Source organism: Eucyclogobius newberryi, unplaced genomic scaffold, assembly GCF_026437365.1.
Source record: "Eucyclogobius newberryi isolate DKJ021-1_F unplaced genomic scaffold, fEucNew1.0.hap1 SCAF_22, whole genome shotgun sequence".
NCBI lineage: Eukaryota > Metazoa > Chordata > Actinopteri > Gobiiformes > Gobiidae > Eucyclogobius > Eucyclogobius newberryi.
The window spans coordinates 24,366,149-24,381,960 of record NW_027315857.1 but is presented as its reverse complement, the minus strand read 5'-3'; the positions used below and the strand labels follow the sequence as shown (position 1 = coordinate 24,381,960).

The window sequence follows — 15,812 nt, the reverse complement described above, 5'->3', positions numbered from 1 at the left end:
GGGCGAAGCCAGTGCAAAAGTTCGCACTAAACGAGCACTTTACATATAAAGCACTCATTTGCGCTAAGTAGCTCACGAATACGTTCCCCATCTCTTGCATGTTCCGTGCATATAAGCATGTAATGCAAAAATTGAACATTATTACTGTATAGAGGGTCAAAAACACAAAGTGGGCGGAGCCCACTCAAAATGATCGAAAGTACCCGTCAGTGACCAGGGACCCACACCATGAGATAGGAAAGCGCGAGCGCTTTCCGAAAATGTATAGTTTATGATATTTGAAAAATGGGAAACATTGTTTTCGCATCGGAATATTATTCTTTCTTTCTTCTTCTTCTTCTTCTTCTTCTTCTTCTTCTTCTTCTTCTTCTTCTTCTTCTTCTTCTTCTTCTTCTTCTTTCTTTCTTTCTTTCTTTCTTTCTTCTTCTTCTTCTTCTTCTCGGGACCAACCCCCCTATTTTTCACCCAGTGAACATTGACGAAAAGTCACAAAAATTTGCACACCTCTAAAAATCGTGCCTCTACATTCTGGCTATTTCCCTTTTCTAAAATAAAAAAAAATTGGCGCGTCAGCGTCAAAAATGCATTGAGAGATGGGAAATGACCCAAAAAAAATCTGTTCGTAGAATCATGAAATTTGGCGCAGAGGTAGATGGTGACAAGAGAAGTAAAAAATATTATTACGGCAACGCCGTCCGCCCAACCAAATGTCGGCCATATTGCTTCAAAAATGGCTAAACATGACTCTGGAGTTTTTCCAAACGTCGTACTTTTACGAACTCCTCCCAGGGCGTTGGCCCTAAAAAGCTGAAATTTGGTGAAAATGCTACTGAGGAGTGGGACATCAAAAGTTATCCAAATTACATTGATACCTGTCACGGTCTCTGAGCGGCGAAGCCGCAAACTGTAGCAAGAATTTCAGAAATCTCCCAAATTTAACATTTCTGCCGTTTGCGCAGATAAAGTCCGAATTGCGTCAAATTAGAATCAGTTGTTAAACTCTTTGCCCTAAACCTACTTGAAGTGAAATAAATTAATTTGGCACCACAGCGCCCCCTACAGATTTTATATGGAGGTTAAATGTTTAGTTTTGCGAAATTATATGAAATTTGACACACAACTCAATTTTAGCATCCCCATCAAAAAAGTCAATGAGACCCATGTCATAATTGTTATGGCGTTGCCGTAGCGATGACCAAAACCTCCCATGTTATTCCAATGGGGAAATCGCCAGAACATGTTTACACTTTAGACTTTCACAAACTCCTCCCCCTCGGGGCGTTAGCCCTATTAACCTGAAATTTGGTGAGACTCATCTTCAGGACCATCAAAAGTGATCCACATTTTCATTCAAAGAGTCACGGTGTCTGTGCGGCAAAGCTGCACATTTTGCCAAGAATTCAAAAAAAATTGCTTTTTGATGGTAAAACAAAGGGGAGAAGATGTGACAGCGTCACAGATTCAGCAGTAGGCGAGGGCCGATCATTGTCGCTTGCGGCTATATTTTATTTTGAATTTGTTTTTTAAATTTATTTTTGATTTATTTGAATTATTTCCGTCTATTAATTTGTATTTTGCGTGGGGTTTTAAGCGTTAACGACGTCAAAGCGGCGCCACCTCTGCTACCTTCAAGAGCATAAGAAAAGTCGGGCGCTGTGTACGATTTTTCACTTCATAAATCTGTAACCTGCACCGAAACACCGGGTTCGTACATATCTAAATTACAACGTCAAACACTCATCACACGCGCCGATTGCGTGATTTTATTCCCGCATTTGACGCTCGCACGCGGCATACACGGACCTGATGCCGCTGGGTGTTTAACGTGTGTTGTGTGAATCACGTGGGGTCTTTGAACGCGGCATTTTTCACCCGCATCGAACCAGCGCCGCTTCCGTTTTACTCAGGTGTCGTGCGTCGGGAGCGCGTGCGGCCGCGTGCGTGCGTCAAAAACGTGGAAGGAACGAGAAAAACAAAACAGGAGAAAAAACACGCGCCGCCGCTGGAACATTTTGGCACAATCCTGACGCTGTTCGGGACGTTTTTTTGTTGTTGAAAAGGACACGAAAAGCGCGTGAAAAAACGGACGCGCGCGCGGATTTACGTTAGCCGCGAAAGGCAGGTGCACGGCGGCGGCGGCGGCGGCGCTTTGATTTCAGCCTCGCGCCCCCCGTTTCCACGTCTTCCACGGGAGGTTTTTTCAACAATTCACAACCGTAATATTCGCGGTCTGACGTGTTGTTTTGTACCGCGTTCTGTGGATTAAACGTGATTACCGTGACGTGAAAGGTAAGCGTGTTGTTCGCAGCTTTGTAATTGGGCGAGATTAGGAGCTAAACAGGAAGTAGCGCTGTTGTCAGTTCGTTTTTGAGCCGTTTTAAAGGTCGTGAGTTCAACACTTTGTCTGTTTTCATCCCAGAAGTCACGTGCAAAGTGACAATAGTGACAAAGATGGGAGAAAAAAAGGCTAGTGTGACACGTTTGCTGGAAAAATAGAGAAGAATCTAAAGGAAAAAAACGTTCATAGTCGAAATGTTTGACCGTCATTTTGATAATTGGCTGTAAATTAGCGCTAAAAGCATTGACTGGTACGACATTTTCAGTAACATTTCAATAAAACGTGTCCTAAAATGTGATTTAAACACTATAAAACCTAATATTAAGCTGTATAGTATGTTTCATATTACAGCTTTAGTACCTGGACTAAATTAACACGTTTGTAACAAGTCTGAGGCATATTTATGTGTTAAATAATTGAATATATGCTAAATAAGAATAAAGCCTTAAGAATAAAGCCTTAAGAATAAAGCCTTAAGAATAAAGCCATAAGAATAAAGCCTTAAGAATATAAAGCCTTAAGAATATAAAGCCTTAAAGAATATAAAGCCTTAAGATTAAAGCCTAAAGATTAAAGCCTAAATAATAAAGCCTAAATAATAAAGAACTGGCGGTAATGCAACACTTGGATGCCAACCGCCATAAAACAACAACAACAACAACAACAACAACAACAACAACAGAATAAAGTCGAACTACAGGAGGTGGAGGCGATGCAACACTTAGACACCAACTGCCATAAAACACCAAAGAAGAAGAATAAAGTCTGGCAGTAATGCAACATTGGATGCCAACCGCCATAAAACAACAACAACAACAACAACCAAAGAAGAAGACGTCTTCAAACTATGTGATGATAATGTAATAATAATAAAGATGTTCAAGAGCTAATAGTACTCGATTATAAACCTTACATTTTTAGACTTTTTAGCAAATTTCTAAATACATTTATCTTAATAAACCTGTAGGGGCACTTTAAGTAATCGGTACAAAAACGAGATACAAATGTAAATATCGATGCCAAAATAAAAGTGACTCGTGACCTTTGACCTTTCCTGAACAGTTTTACAGTGACCTTTAGCTTTATTAGAACTAGTTTAAAACCACATGGAACAAAACACGAAAATAAACTACTATTATATATTTAGTGTTAAAAATGACACTTTTATTTGTTTTATTGTAATACCGTTGCTGAAAGGATCAATTATCGAACCTATTCCTTCCTATCGAAATTGCGCTCGTAATGATAATTGTGACCGTTTGTTGACCATTTTTCTTGCGCTCGACTAAACGCGAGACGATCCCGTTTAATGCCGTACTGCGGAACATTCCGGGCAAAGCAGTTACATCTCCATAGAGACCTTCAAGAAGAATGACGTAGTGCACTTTTAATGATTTAAAATTGCAATCCCTGACTTTGAGCGGCAGCGACTGATTGGAATGATCGTGACTTTGATATCGTCAATAGTGATCAGGGGTCTCGTTTATACAACTTTACGTGCAATTCTTACTAATAATGTACGTATAACCTTCTTCAGACTTGCTCAGGTCACCTTCAGCCTCGTTGCCGAAACACTCCCAAAGTACAAATTTGAGTTTTCGGACCATTTTTGGCTCATTTCTATGCTTTATAAATGAAACCCCGGGAGTGTTCAGACTCTAAAGACGTTATGAAGTAGAGGTGGGCTTTGGTTTGGACAAAAGGGATGTCGTACTTGTTCTAATAAGGTTCATTTGGATGATATTTCTGCACTTTTATGATTAGTTTGACGGACATTTCACATTTGTCTGACAATTTAAGCCTCATATAACACTTTTAAAGACATGTTTTAGCATTTTCTTTTCTGTGTCGTTGACATAATATCGTTATGAATGAATATCATTGTAAAAGAAAGAATGACGTGTACGTTTTTGTCAATTTCCGCCGGTGTTATTGACAAAGGGAAAAAAGATCACATTTCTTCTTCTGTTTACAGGTGAAAGCCGCTCAACAACAAGACCCGATAACGTTTTACCGTGGACAATTTTCAACCCCGACGTTTTAATCTCGTTCCCGGCGCTGCGTCTCTCTTCCCGCCGCTGGACCATGGCGTCGGGCAAGTCCAGCGTGTTGCAGGAGGAGCTCACGTGTCCCGTCTGTCTGGACTTGTACCGCGACCCGCACTTGCTCCCCTGCGGCCACAACTTCTGCAAAGCCTGCCTGGACCGGCTCAAGCGCCAGGCGGACCGCGGGCGCTTCCGCTGCCCCGAGTGCCGTGACAGCCACCGGTGCTCGTCCGCCGTCCAGAAGAACTTCAAACTCGCCAACATCGCCGACGACTTCCGGCTGCGGCGTCGCCAGGCCGGCGCGTCGGGCCCGAACCCGCGGGAGGGCCCGTGCCCGGCAACGCAGCGGGCCCGGGCCGCGCACGCCGCCGTGCCGTGCGACTACTGCCCCCCGGTGGCGGGCGAGGCGAGCGGCGGCGAGTGCGCGGGGGACGGCGCGGAGCAGGCAGGTGAGGGTGAAAGGGCGTCGCGCGGCAGGATTTCTGACGTGAACTGTGATTAGTTTTCTGTTTTAATCATCAGATTCTGTTTGAAACTCATTCATATGCGAATTGACAAAAAGACAGAAATATCCCCATGAAGTGACAAACTACTTAAGGACTCGTGTTTGTGCATATCTAATCTGTAGTTAGCGTTTTTATCTGAGTTGAGATATCTGTAGAAAATTATAACAGGAAGTGACGTCACACCAGGGAAAGCAAAAGTTTATGCAGAATTTACACAAAAGAAAAAACTTTTTTAACACTCTAAACATGAATTCAACAAAATAAAGTCGCTCTCGTACATTTTTATTCGTCAAATAAAAATAATTGTGTCGACAGAGGAGGTTTTGCTGTGTAAATTCCTAGTGTGATGTCATCAATTACAAACAGGAAGTGAAATTATGAACCTCAAAAATGTGCCAATCTGGGATAAAGTGTGTATAATTTGTAGCAAAGGTGAAAATATATAAATCTTAACTGCGTTCTTAGTTGTAAGAGGCACTTCGATGTGTCGGCGTCGTCTGGTCGTGGCGTTTCTCTTCTCACAATCACAATCGTAATGCTTTATTTTGATTTGGCGACGTGTCCAGGGGCTGCTTCTTCTCAGGGTCAAGAGGAGGAGAAGGCTGAGGGCGGCGGTGGCGGTGGAGAAGGAGCAGAAGCAGGAGGAGGTCCGGGGACGAGTTTCGCGGTGAAGACGTGCCTGAAGTGCGAAGTGTCGATGTGTCCGGAGCACGTGAAGCCTCACCTGGAGCTGCCGGCGTTCAGAGAGCACCCGCTCACCGAGCCCATGAGCGACTTCTGGAGGAGGAAGTGTCCCGACCACGACGAGGTTTTCAGGTACGCCGCCGCCACAACGGTTTCTCCGAGGCCGTACAACGACTTTATTTTGTTGGATGAATGTTTAGAGCGTCAAAAAAGTTGCTTCTCTAGTATAAATTCTGCATAAACTTTGACTGGAATGACCCCGGTGTGAGGTCACTTCCTGTATGAGTGTCCCTGGTGTGATGTCACTTCCTGTACGAGTGTCCCTGGTGTGATGTCACTTCCTGTACGAGTGTCCCCGGTGTGTGATGTCACTTCCTGTACGAGTGTCCCTGGTGTGATGTCACTTCCTATACCAGTGTCCCCTGGTGTGATGTCACTTCCTGTACGAGTGTCCCCGGTGTGGGATGTAATTTCCTGTATGAGTGTCCCTGGTGTGTGATGTCACTTACTGTATGAGTGTCCCTGGTGTGATGTCACTTCCTGTATCAAATCAAATCAAATCAATTTATTTTTGTAAGGCCCAAAATCACAACAACAGTTGCCTCTGAGGGCCACAGGGAGAAATGAATCAACAATGTCTGTGGTGGCGATGAAGTCAGACAATGTCTGTGGTGGCGAGGGACGATGTCCCAGGGTCCTCTGTCCTTAGACTCTCCTTCTCGGCCAGGAAAAACTACAAAAAAACCTCTTTGGGAAAAAAGCGTAGAAACCTGGAGGAGTTCCAGTGAAGGAGAGATCCGACTCTCACAGACGGACACAAGGAGACTGGAGCTGGACCCACTCTTCAGGCAGAAGAGGGACCGTCGGAGGCGAGCTGGACCCACTCTTCAGGCAGAAGAGGGACCGTCGGAGGCGAGCTGGACCCACTCTTCAGGCAGAAGAGGGACCGTCGGAGGCGAGCTGGACCCACTCTTCAGGCAGAAGAGGGACCGTCGGAGGCGAGCTGGACCCACTCTTCAGGCAGATGAGGGACCGTCTGAGGCGAGCTGGACCCACTCTTCAGGCAGATGAGGGACCGTCTGAGTCGAGCTGGAGCCACACTTCAGGCAGATGAGGGACCGTCCACACAGGGCAGGGACCACTTCACCAGGGGAGGGGCATCTGGGTCCACAGGTCCTCAGGAGTGAGAGAAAGAAAAAGAAGGCGGTGAACAGTTTGCAAGTGGAATCAAAAAATAAATATTGTTTGATAGCATAAGTAGTCAGAAGAAGAAGAGGATAGTGCTCAAGCTGTCATACTTCCCCCAGCACAGTTACTCCTAGGGCAGCGTAGCTGAAGCTGTGGGTTTATGTTTCTGTTCCTAACTAGTCTGACCATAAGCGATTTCGAAGAGGAACGTTTTAAGCCTGGACTTAAATGAAGAGACTGTGTCAGCATATTTAACATGGGTCGGGAGCTGATTCCATAACACAGGAGCTTGGTAGCTAAACGCTCTACCTCCTACAGTACTTTTAGAGACTCTTGGCACCACCAGAAGGCCAGCATTCTGAGAGCGAAGAGCTCTGTTTGGATGATATGGTTCTATAGCATCTTTGAGGTAGGATGGGGCCATGTCATTTATGGCTTTTTAGGTCAAGAGTAGAATTTTAAATTTGATTCTAAACTTGACTGGAGCCAGTGAAGAGACTCCAGCACTGGCGTAATGTGCTCTCTTCTTTTTGTTCCTGTTAGTAATCTTGCTGCTGCATTTTGAACCAGTTGAAAGCTTTTTATGGAGCTTTTAGGACACGCTGCAAGCAGGGAGTTACAGTAGTCTAATCTAGTCGTTACAAATGCATGGATAAGTTTTTCAGCATCACTTTTAGGCAGGATTCTTCTGATTTTGGCTCTTGTTGCGCAAATGGAAATAGGCTGTTTTACAAGCTTGATTTATATGAGCTTTAAATGAGAGCTCCTGGTCAAATAAGACTCCAAGATTTCTTACAGTAGAACTAGAGGCTACACTGACATTGTCCAGTGTGACTATCTGCTCAGATAGTCACACAGTATGTGTCCCTGGTGTGATGTCACTTCCTGTATGTGTCCCTGGTGTGATGTCACTTCCTGGTGTGATGTCACTTCCTGTACGAGTGTCCCTGGTGTGATGTCACTTCCTGTACGAGTGTCCCTGGTGTGATGTCACTTCCTGTACGAGTGTCCCTGCTGTGATGTCACTTCCTGTATGAGTGTCCCTGCTGTGATGTCACTTCCTGTATGAGTGTCCATGGTGTGAGGTCACTTCCTGTATGAGTGTCCCTGCTGTGATGTCACTTCCTGTATGAGTGTCCATGGTGTGAGGTCACTTCCTGTATGAGTGTCCCTGCTGTGATGTCACTTCCTGTATGAGTGTCCATGGTGTGAGGTCACTTCCTGTATGAGTGTCCCTGCTGTGATGTCACTTCCTGTATGAGTGTCCCTGCTGTGATGTCAGGGTTAGGGTGATGTCACTTCCTGTCATTTCCCACAGATTTTTTCAACTTTTCTCCACAAATACCTGCTCGATTGTTGTAAAACTATCATTTATATGTACGATACGACAGGTATTAATACACCAAATTAAGTCAAAATTATAACATCGTAAAAACCTTTTATGAATCAATTTAAACTGTATTAAAACATTTCAATTCAGAAAGACACAAGAGAAACCAAAGATCCCAACACTAAAATGTCCAACTCAAGAGCTCGATAATCAATGTTTGAAACCACTGCGGAAAATAACTGCTGCAAATAGCGACTATTTCAGTTGTCGACACGTCAAACAGTCATTTCTACTGAACTTTGAGACGTTTCAAATACATTATTGACCAAATAAAGACGACTGAAAGCTTTTCTATGGAGAATATTTACGAATAAAGTGAATTATTGAAATTTTTTCGGCCATTTTGTTTGAAATGTGCTGCAGTCTTTGTTATAAAAAGCTATATTTGCATGTGTTTTAGAGTCAGTATATTCCACATGACTATTATTAAAAGACTATTAGTCACTATTAATCCGGATGTAACGATGTAGTCCTACTGTAAATGTCTGTCTTCTTTACCATTTCCATGTTTTTCTAGATTAAATAAAAATGTTCAACACAAAATAAGCGTAGTTTATGCGTTTCTGTGTCTGAAGATGAACGGCGTTGGTCGCTTGTGTTTCAGATATTACTGCATGAACGACAAAGTGTGTGTGTGTAACGCCTGCACCATCGAAGGAGGACACTCTGGACACACCATCAAAACGCTGAAGAACACCATGAAGGATCTCAAGGTGCCGTCTGCTCTGTCCACTTTCCTCTTCTGTGTCGTTTCTGAGCGAGTCTGAGCGCTTTTGGTCCTGTGAGTCTGAAAACGACAACGACGAACCGACCAACGAGACGCGAAAGCACTTCCTCACATTTCAGAGAGTGGAACTGTTTCTGGTTTTTAAGAGTGAACGAGCCAGGACTAAACCGGGTCTAAACCGGGTCTAAACCGGGACTAAACTGGGACTAAACCAGGTCCAAACCAGGTCCAAACCAGGACTAAACCAGGACTAAACCAGGACTAAACCAGGACTAAACCAGGACCAAACCAGGACCAAACCAGGCCCGAACCAGGCCCGAACCAGGCCTAAACCAGGCCTAAACTGAGGCTATACAGGGGCCTAAACCAGGCCTAAATCGAGGCGAAACCAGGCCTAAACCATGACAAGCCAAGGCTAAACCAAGACTAAACCGGGCCTAGACCAAGACAATTTCAGGACTTGTGATATTGTTGGACTGAACTAATACTAAACCAGGACTAGACCAGATATAATAGGACTATTCTCAAATATGGACAAAACAAAACAAGACCTACATTTAGGATGGAATAAGATCATTTGTTGTTTAAAACACGTTAGTTCCTGTGGTTCCCACAGAGCAGCGTGAAGCCTGCTGTTGTCATTGGTTTTATTAGGCTGGATTAGTGCCACCTGTAATCCGCCCGTGTGCTGCTGCTCTCAGGTCAGCCTGGATAAGCAGATGTACCGAGTGGAGCGAAAGTCCACCCTCGCCGAGAAGAAGATCCAGGAGCAGAAGGAGAAGGAGCGGAAGAACAAGGTACAAAGGAAATGACACAGACTTATAGCAAACGGAGATAAACTAAATAAATCCCAACAGTTCTTCTGTGACGTCTACACTCTGTCTACTTCGGGCCACGATTTGTCCCAGTTTGACCATTGTTGTTAAGTTTATAATTGTACTTCCTGGTTGGACACGAGCACAGATATGACATGGGTAAAGGTAATCCCACCACTGTTACCTAGCAACCGCACTGTAAGCAAGAGGCAGTTATGATTTGGTACGTAATAATACCATACCTTTTTATTTTGTCGAACGATAGTTTAAACGTTCAGGAAAGTGTGTAAACTGCCTCCGTGTTTTCAACGGCACGTCGCACAATGATGACATCACAGGGGATTCAGCTTAAACTCTTCAACTCTTATTTTTCAAAGTTTCTTCACACGCTGCTACACTCAACGGAAATAAAACAATGATAATTATTTACCACAGGTTCTTTAACGCCAAACTAAGTCATAATTAGAAAAACTGGAGAACCTTCACATGGACTTTAACGTTAAATGAGAAGAGTACACATGGTATTGAATAACACGGAGTCTTTCCTCTTGGTCTTTCCCGCAGAAGTTCATGGACGACTCGGACGAGTGCCTGACTCGACTGGGCGAGGACCTGAAGGCCAAAGTGCTGCTGTTCATCGGGCGTCTGAAGGAGTGCGGCCTGACGCACTGGGACACCAACGGACCCATGATCCAGAAGAACATCTCCAGGATCGGACAGGACCAGGTGCGGCTGCAGGAAGTGCGCTCCGGCATCGAGGGTCTGCTGCAGGAGAACGACCCCTTCAGGTTCATCGAGGTAAAGCCGGGGCTAACGCGAAAGCCGGGGCTAACGCGAAAGCCGGAGCGAACTAACGCGAAAGCCGGAGCGAGCTAACGCGAAAGCCGGAGCGAGCTAACGCGAAAGCCGGAGCGAGCTAACGCGAAAGCCGGAGCTAACGCGAAAGCCGGAGCTAACGCGAAAGCCGGAGCTAACGCGAAAGCCGGAGCTAACGCGAAAGCCGGAGCTAACGCGAAAGCCGGAGCTAACGCGAAAGCCGGAGCTAACGCGAAAGCCGGAGCTAACGCGAAAGCCGGAGCTAACGCGAAAGCCGGAGCTAACGCGAAAGCCGGAGCTAACGCGAAAGCCGGAGCTAACGCGAAAGCCGGAGCTAGAGCTAACGCGAAAGCTAAAGCTAAAGCCGGAGCTAGAGCTAACGCTAAAGCTAAAGCCGGAGCTAGAGCTAACGCGAAAGCTAAAGCTAAAGCCGGAGCTAGAGCTAACGCGAAAGCTAAAGCTAAAGCCGGAGCTAGAGCTAACGCGAAAGCTAAAGCTAAAGCCGGAGCTAGAGCTAACGCGAAAGCTAAAACTAAAGCCGGAGCTAGAGCTAACGCGAAAGCTAAAGCCGGAGCTAGAGCTAACGCGAAAGCTAAAGCCGGAGCTAGAGCTAACGCGAAAGCTAAAGCCGGAGCTAGAGCTAACGCGAAAGCTAAAGCTAAAGCCGGAGCTAGAGCTAACTCGAAAGCTAAAGCTAAAGCCGGAGCTAGAGCTAACGCGAAAGCTAAAGCCGGAGCTAGAGCTAACGCGAAAGCTAAAGCTAAAGCCGGAGCTAGAGCTAACGCTAAAGCTAAAGCCGGAGCTAGAGCTAACGCGAAAGCTAAAGCTAAAGCCGGGCTAAAGCTAAAGCCGGGCTAAAGCTAAAGCCGGGCTAAAGCTAAAGCTAAAGCCTGGCTAAAGCTAAAGCCTGGCTAAAGCTAAAGCCTGGCTAAAGCTAAAGCCTGGCTAAAGCTAAAGCTAAAGCCGGGCTAAAGCTAAAGCCGGGCTAAAGCTAAAGCTAAAGCCGGGCTAAAGCTAAAGCCGGGCTAAAGCTAAAGCCGGGCTAAAGCTAAAGCTAAAGCCGGGCTAAAGCTAAAGCCGGGCTAAATAAGCCTTGAGTAGTCTATGTGTAGTCTAGGTTTAGTTTAACTAAGTTTTTATTTTGACAGTTTGCCTTGTACATTATGGCCTGTACAGTTTAGTTTTGATATTATCAAATGATTGTGTTAAAAAGTGTATTAAAAGGTCACAGATCTTGCCAGACAAATCGCACATTGCAGCGTTTCCCAATATCGCGCGGCCCAATTAAACACGTTTTCCGAACATAAAGAGCAGAGTCAAATAAGTAAGATTGAGAATTTGTAAAACGTTGTAAGATAATTGGCTTTTACAATTAGCTTTAGCTGTTTCGCGTCTCACGTCTGTTCATTTTTCTAGGCTTACAAGACGACGGGAAAATGGTAAGTGTCTCTTTTTGTGCTGTTAAATTTTGCGTAATGTGTCAGACTGTTTAGTGAAGCGGATGAATGCGCTGCAGGTGCCGTCGCCAGCTGCGCAAGGACCTGTTCTACCCGGAGTACGTGGACATGGAGACGGAGCTGCTCGGCGTCATGATGGACGGCGAGATGAGGAAGTTTCTGGACGAGGAGCTGCCGTGCCGCATCAGCGCCACCATCGTCTCCCTCTGTGAGACTTTGCACACGCCGCAAAGGCCGCGCAGAATATCCACCGCCACCATATCCAACTGTAGTGTTCGGGTTATTGTGGGGGAAAACGTCACCATTTAACCATTATTCACGATTATTAGTTAGACCGTGACCAAGCTAAAGTGAAATCCTTAATTGTATCTCATTCCCTGGCATGTCGCACTGTTCCTCAAGTTTGTGAGCGGCTTCACGGAAATTGATTAAGGCGCGGGCTAAGGCGCGGGCTAAGGCGCGGGCTAAGGCGCGGGCTAAGGCGCGGGCTAAGGCGCGGGCTAAGGCGCGGGCTAAGGCGCGGGCTAAGGCGCGGGCTAAGGCGCGGTCTAAGGCGCGGTCTAAGGCGCGGTCTAAGGCGCGGGCTAAGGCGCGGGCTAAGGCGCGGGCTAAGGCACACGGGCTAAGGCACACGGGCCAAGGCACGGGGGCTAAGGGGCCAGGCTAAGGGGCCAGGCTAAGGGGCCAGGCTAAAACATATTGATACTTTTCACTCCTCACTCTTCAGCCGTTTAATTTGATGTAAGTTTCTCCACGTTTGTAGGTCACATCTCGGACCTGGATGAGGAGGAGGACACAGAGGAAGAGGCAGCGGAAGACGAGGACGAGGACGAAGACGATTTCCTCGACGATTTCCTCCAGGACAGCAGCGAAGAAGAGATGAGGAGCGAAGGCGAGGAAGAGGAGGTGAGGACGGTGGGAGGAGAGGGGGATGAAGAGGGAGAGGAGGAGGTGAGGACGGTGGGGGGAGGAGGAGGTGAGGACGGTGGGAGGAGAGGAGGAGGTGAGGACGGTGGGGGGAGAGACAAAATGCCCATATATTGAAACATATTTGGACGTTTTCTCCATCTGCGACGCGGCTCTGAGAATCGTTTTTAAATCCATAAATCATCTCCAGACTCGTTCACGAGGTCGGGAAGTCAAAAGGCTAGTTAATGATGATGATGATTATGTTAATGATTATTATGATTATTTTACAGAAGTGTATTTTAAACGTATGTAATTCCCTCCTCAGTCAGTAGATGGAGCCAATGCTCAGTCACACCGGCGTCCCCCAAGGCTGTGACAAAGTTCTAAAACATGAAAGGTTCTCAAGAGCAGTGTACTTCAAACACGAGCAACCGTCATTATCACGATCTTAACGAGGAAACGAGGGAGATGATATAAAGGCCAAAGGAAACTCGGGCGACCTGCAGTTACACCACCGGGAAAGTTCATTTGACTCACTCCAGGATAAAGTAACGAAACGGATCTTACCATGGACTGAATGAACGAACGGCTCTGACGTCTGTGCCACGCAAAGACGCACAGCCAAATGTAACGTACCGTATTTTCCGGAGTATAAGTCGCACCAGCCAAATAGAGAAGAAAAAAGACATATAAGTCGCACTGGAGTATGAAATGCAGTGGCAAGTGTGAAAATAACAAATAATATCACATATAAGTTGCTCCGAAGTATAAGTATAAGTCTCACTGGAGTATAAGTCTCACTGGAGTATAAGTCTCACTGGAGTATAAGTCGCACTGGAGTATAAGTCGCACTGGAGTATAAGTCGCACTGGAGTATAAGTCGCAGTGGAGTATAAGTCGCAGTGGAGTATAAGTCGCAGTGGAGTATAAGTCTCACTGGAGTATAAGTCTCACTGGAGTATAAGTCTCACTGGAGTATAAGTCGCACTGGAGTATAAGTCTCACTGGAGTATAAGTCGCACTGGAGTATAAGTCGCACTGGAGTATAAGTCGCAGTGGAGTATAAGTCGCAGTGGAGTATAAGTCTCACTGGAGTATAAGTCGCACTGGAGTATAAGTCGCACTGGAGTATAAGTCTCACTGGAGTATAAGTCGCAGTGGAGTATAAGTCGCAGTGGAGTATAAGTCGCAGTGGAGTATAAGTCTCACTGGAGTATAAGTCGCACTGGAGTATAAGTCGCACTGGAGTATAAGTCGCACTGGAGTATAAGTCGCACTGGAGTATAAGTCGCACTGGAGTATAAGTCGCACTGGAGTATAAGTCACACTGGAGTATGAAATGCGGTTGCAAGCGTGAAAATAACAAACAATATGACATATAAGTTGCTCCGGAGTATAAGTATATAAGCCAAAACTATGAAAAAAGGTGCGACTTATAGTCCGGAAAATACGGTATTCAGAATTACATCAAATGGGTATAATACAATTGTGTATAATGTAGGTACTAGGAGTCGTCGTCTTCTATCTTATTCGACAGCTTAACCTCGTCCGCGGCAGGTTTACGAGTTCAGGGCCTGTCGCCATAGAGACGCATTAGCGCGCGAACCGTCTCCGTCGCGCCGGCGAACCCGGTCGAGCCCTCGACGTGACCGCGCCCGACCCACAAGTCCAGCGTCGCCGCACTGGCCTCGAAACATTAAACTTTTTGTGTCGTTGTTCCCCGCTCCTTTAGGAGGAGGAGGAGGACGGCCAGGACCATAGTGACCCGGGAGACAACACCTTCAGCCCTGAGGACGAAGACGACGAGGAGGAGGAGGAGGACGAGGAGGAGGACGAGATCGTGAGGAGAGTGTGACCCAAACCACGGGGCTCGAAGTGCACGCGTGTTTTCGCTCTTCCAGCGTGTTTGATTCGAGACGGGTTCAAGCGCGTTCTCGACACGATTTCATGCTCCGTTTGGTCTTAAAACTTGTCAAAATGCCAATATCTTGACCAGGTTTGTGGTTAAGCGCTTTCATATCAGGGCCTGGCCAAAAACAAAAAACTTTACAAATGGATTTATGGTGTAAAGAAAAGCGGCGGCTCGATCCCTCGCGAAAAGGAAAGTTCAACATCAATGGTTTTCAGCCCAATTTTCTTCAAACTTAACGTTCACCCCTGCCCTCCGTCTCAAAATGGCTGTGTACAGTTCAGTTTCTCAGACCAGCCCTTTAGATTGAAGATGACATCACAGTGGGATTCGGCTCTACTTCCTATCATTCTTATTCTCAATTTTTTTGAACAGTTTTTCTTTTCACATTTTCTTCACAAACTGCAACTTGAACAGAATTAAAACTATGATAAATCTTCAAGCACAGGTTGGACGCCACCGAAACTGAGTCCTAATTAGAAAAACGGGAGAACCTCCAGGTGGACTTTTTAACCGCGAGAACGTTCAGCGACGTCGGGGCAGAGGACAATATGATGTTCGCGATTTCGCTCGAACGTCAAACCTGGAAATGCGACGACACGCGTGCAAAACGGAACCGACCACACGGACACTTTGGTTTTTCTCGAATGTACTTTGGCATTTACACACCTGCTGCCTCACCGGACTCCCGCCGACGCCAACTCGGCCAAACAAAGGTGCTTCAATCGATCGGACGTTGGAAATGACGACGACGATGACGATCTACTTCACGTTTGGATGTATTTTGAGAACTATTTTTGAATTTTCTTCTGCGCAACAATTCCAAGCATGTGTTGTTTTTTCCCCCCCGCGTGACATCGATAAAAGCTTGACGCATGACTCGGATCGATAAAGACGGCGACTCGTTTTAAAGCCGCACTATGTCGAGTTTCCTTTGGAGGATCTGTCGCCCGCTTGGTATCCGTGGTGATGCTGTGGCTGTGGCGGTGCTATGATGGCGCTGCTATGATGGCGGTGCTGTGGCGATG

The 15,812-nt window shown here is 46.1% G+C and overlaps 1 protein-coding gene across 1 annotated transcript; it reads left to right on the top strand.

Moving 5' to 3' along the window:
- The first annotated feature begins 4,393 nt into the window (after positions 1 to 4,393).
- LOC140371678 (E3 ubiquitin/ISG15 ligase TRIM25) lies at positions 4,394 to 14,745 on the top strand. The gene is made up of 9 exons (XM_072458860.1): positions 4,394 to 4,805; positions 5,522 to 5,705; positions 8,756 to 8,864; positions 9,580 to 9,675; positions 10,258 to 10,491; positions 11,926 to 11,948; positions 12,026 to 12,174; positions 12,730 to 12,872; positions 14,611 to 14,745. The coding sequence occupies exons 1-9, from the start codon at positions 4,424 to 4,426 to the stop codon at positions 14,728 to 14,730; spliced, it is 1,440 nt and encodes a 479-aa protein (XP_072314961.1). The 5' UTR covers positions 4,394 to 4,423; the 3' UTR covers positions 14,731 to 14,745.
- Positions 14,746 to 15,812: the final 1,067 nt, after the last annotated feature.

Coding starts and splice junctions, on each gene's coding strand:
- LOC140371678 (XM_072458860.1), top strand. CDS start 4,424: ATGGCGTCGGGCAAGTCCAGCGTGTTGCAGGAGGAGCTCACGTGTCCC. Junction 8,865..9,579: donor ACACCATGAAGGATCTCAAG/GTGCCGTCTGCT, acceptor TGCTGCTCTCAG/GTCAGCCTGGATAAGCAGAT. Junction 11,949..12,025: donor TACAAGACGACGGGAAAATG/GTAAGTGTCTCT, acceptor AATGCGCTGCAG/GTGCCGTCGCCAGCTGCGCA.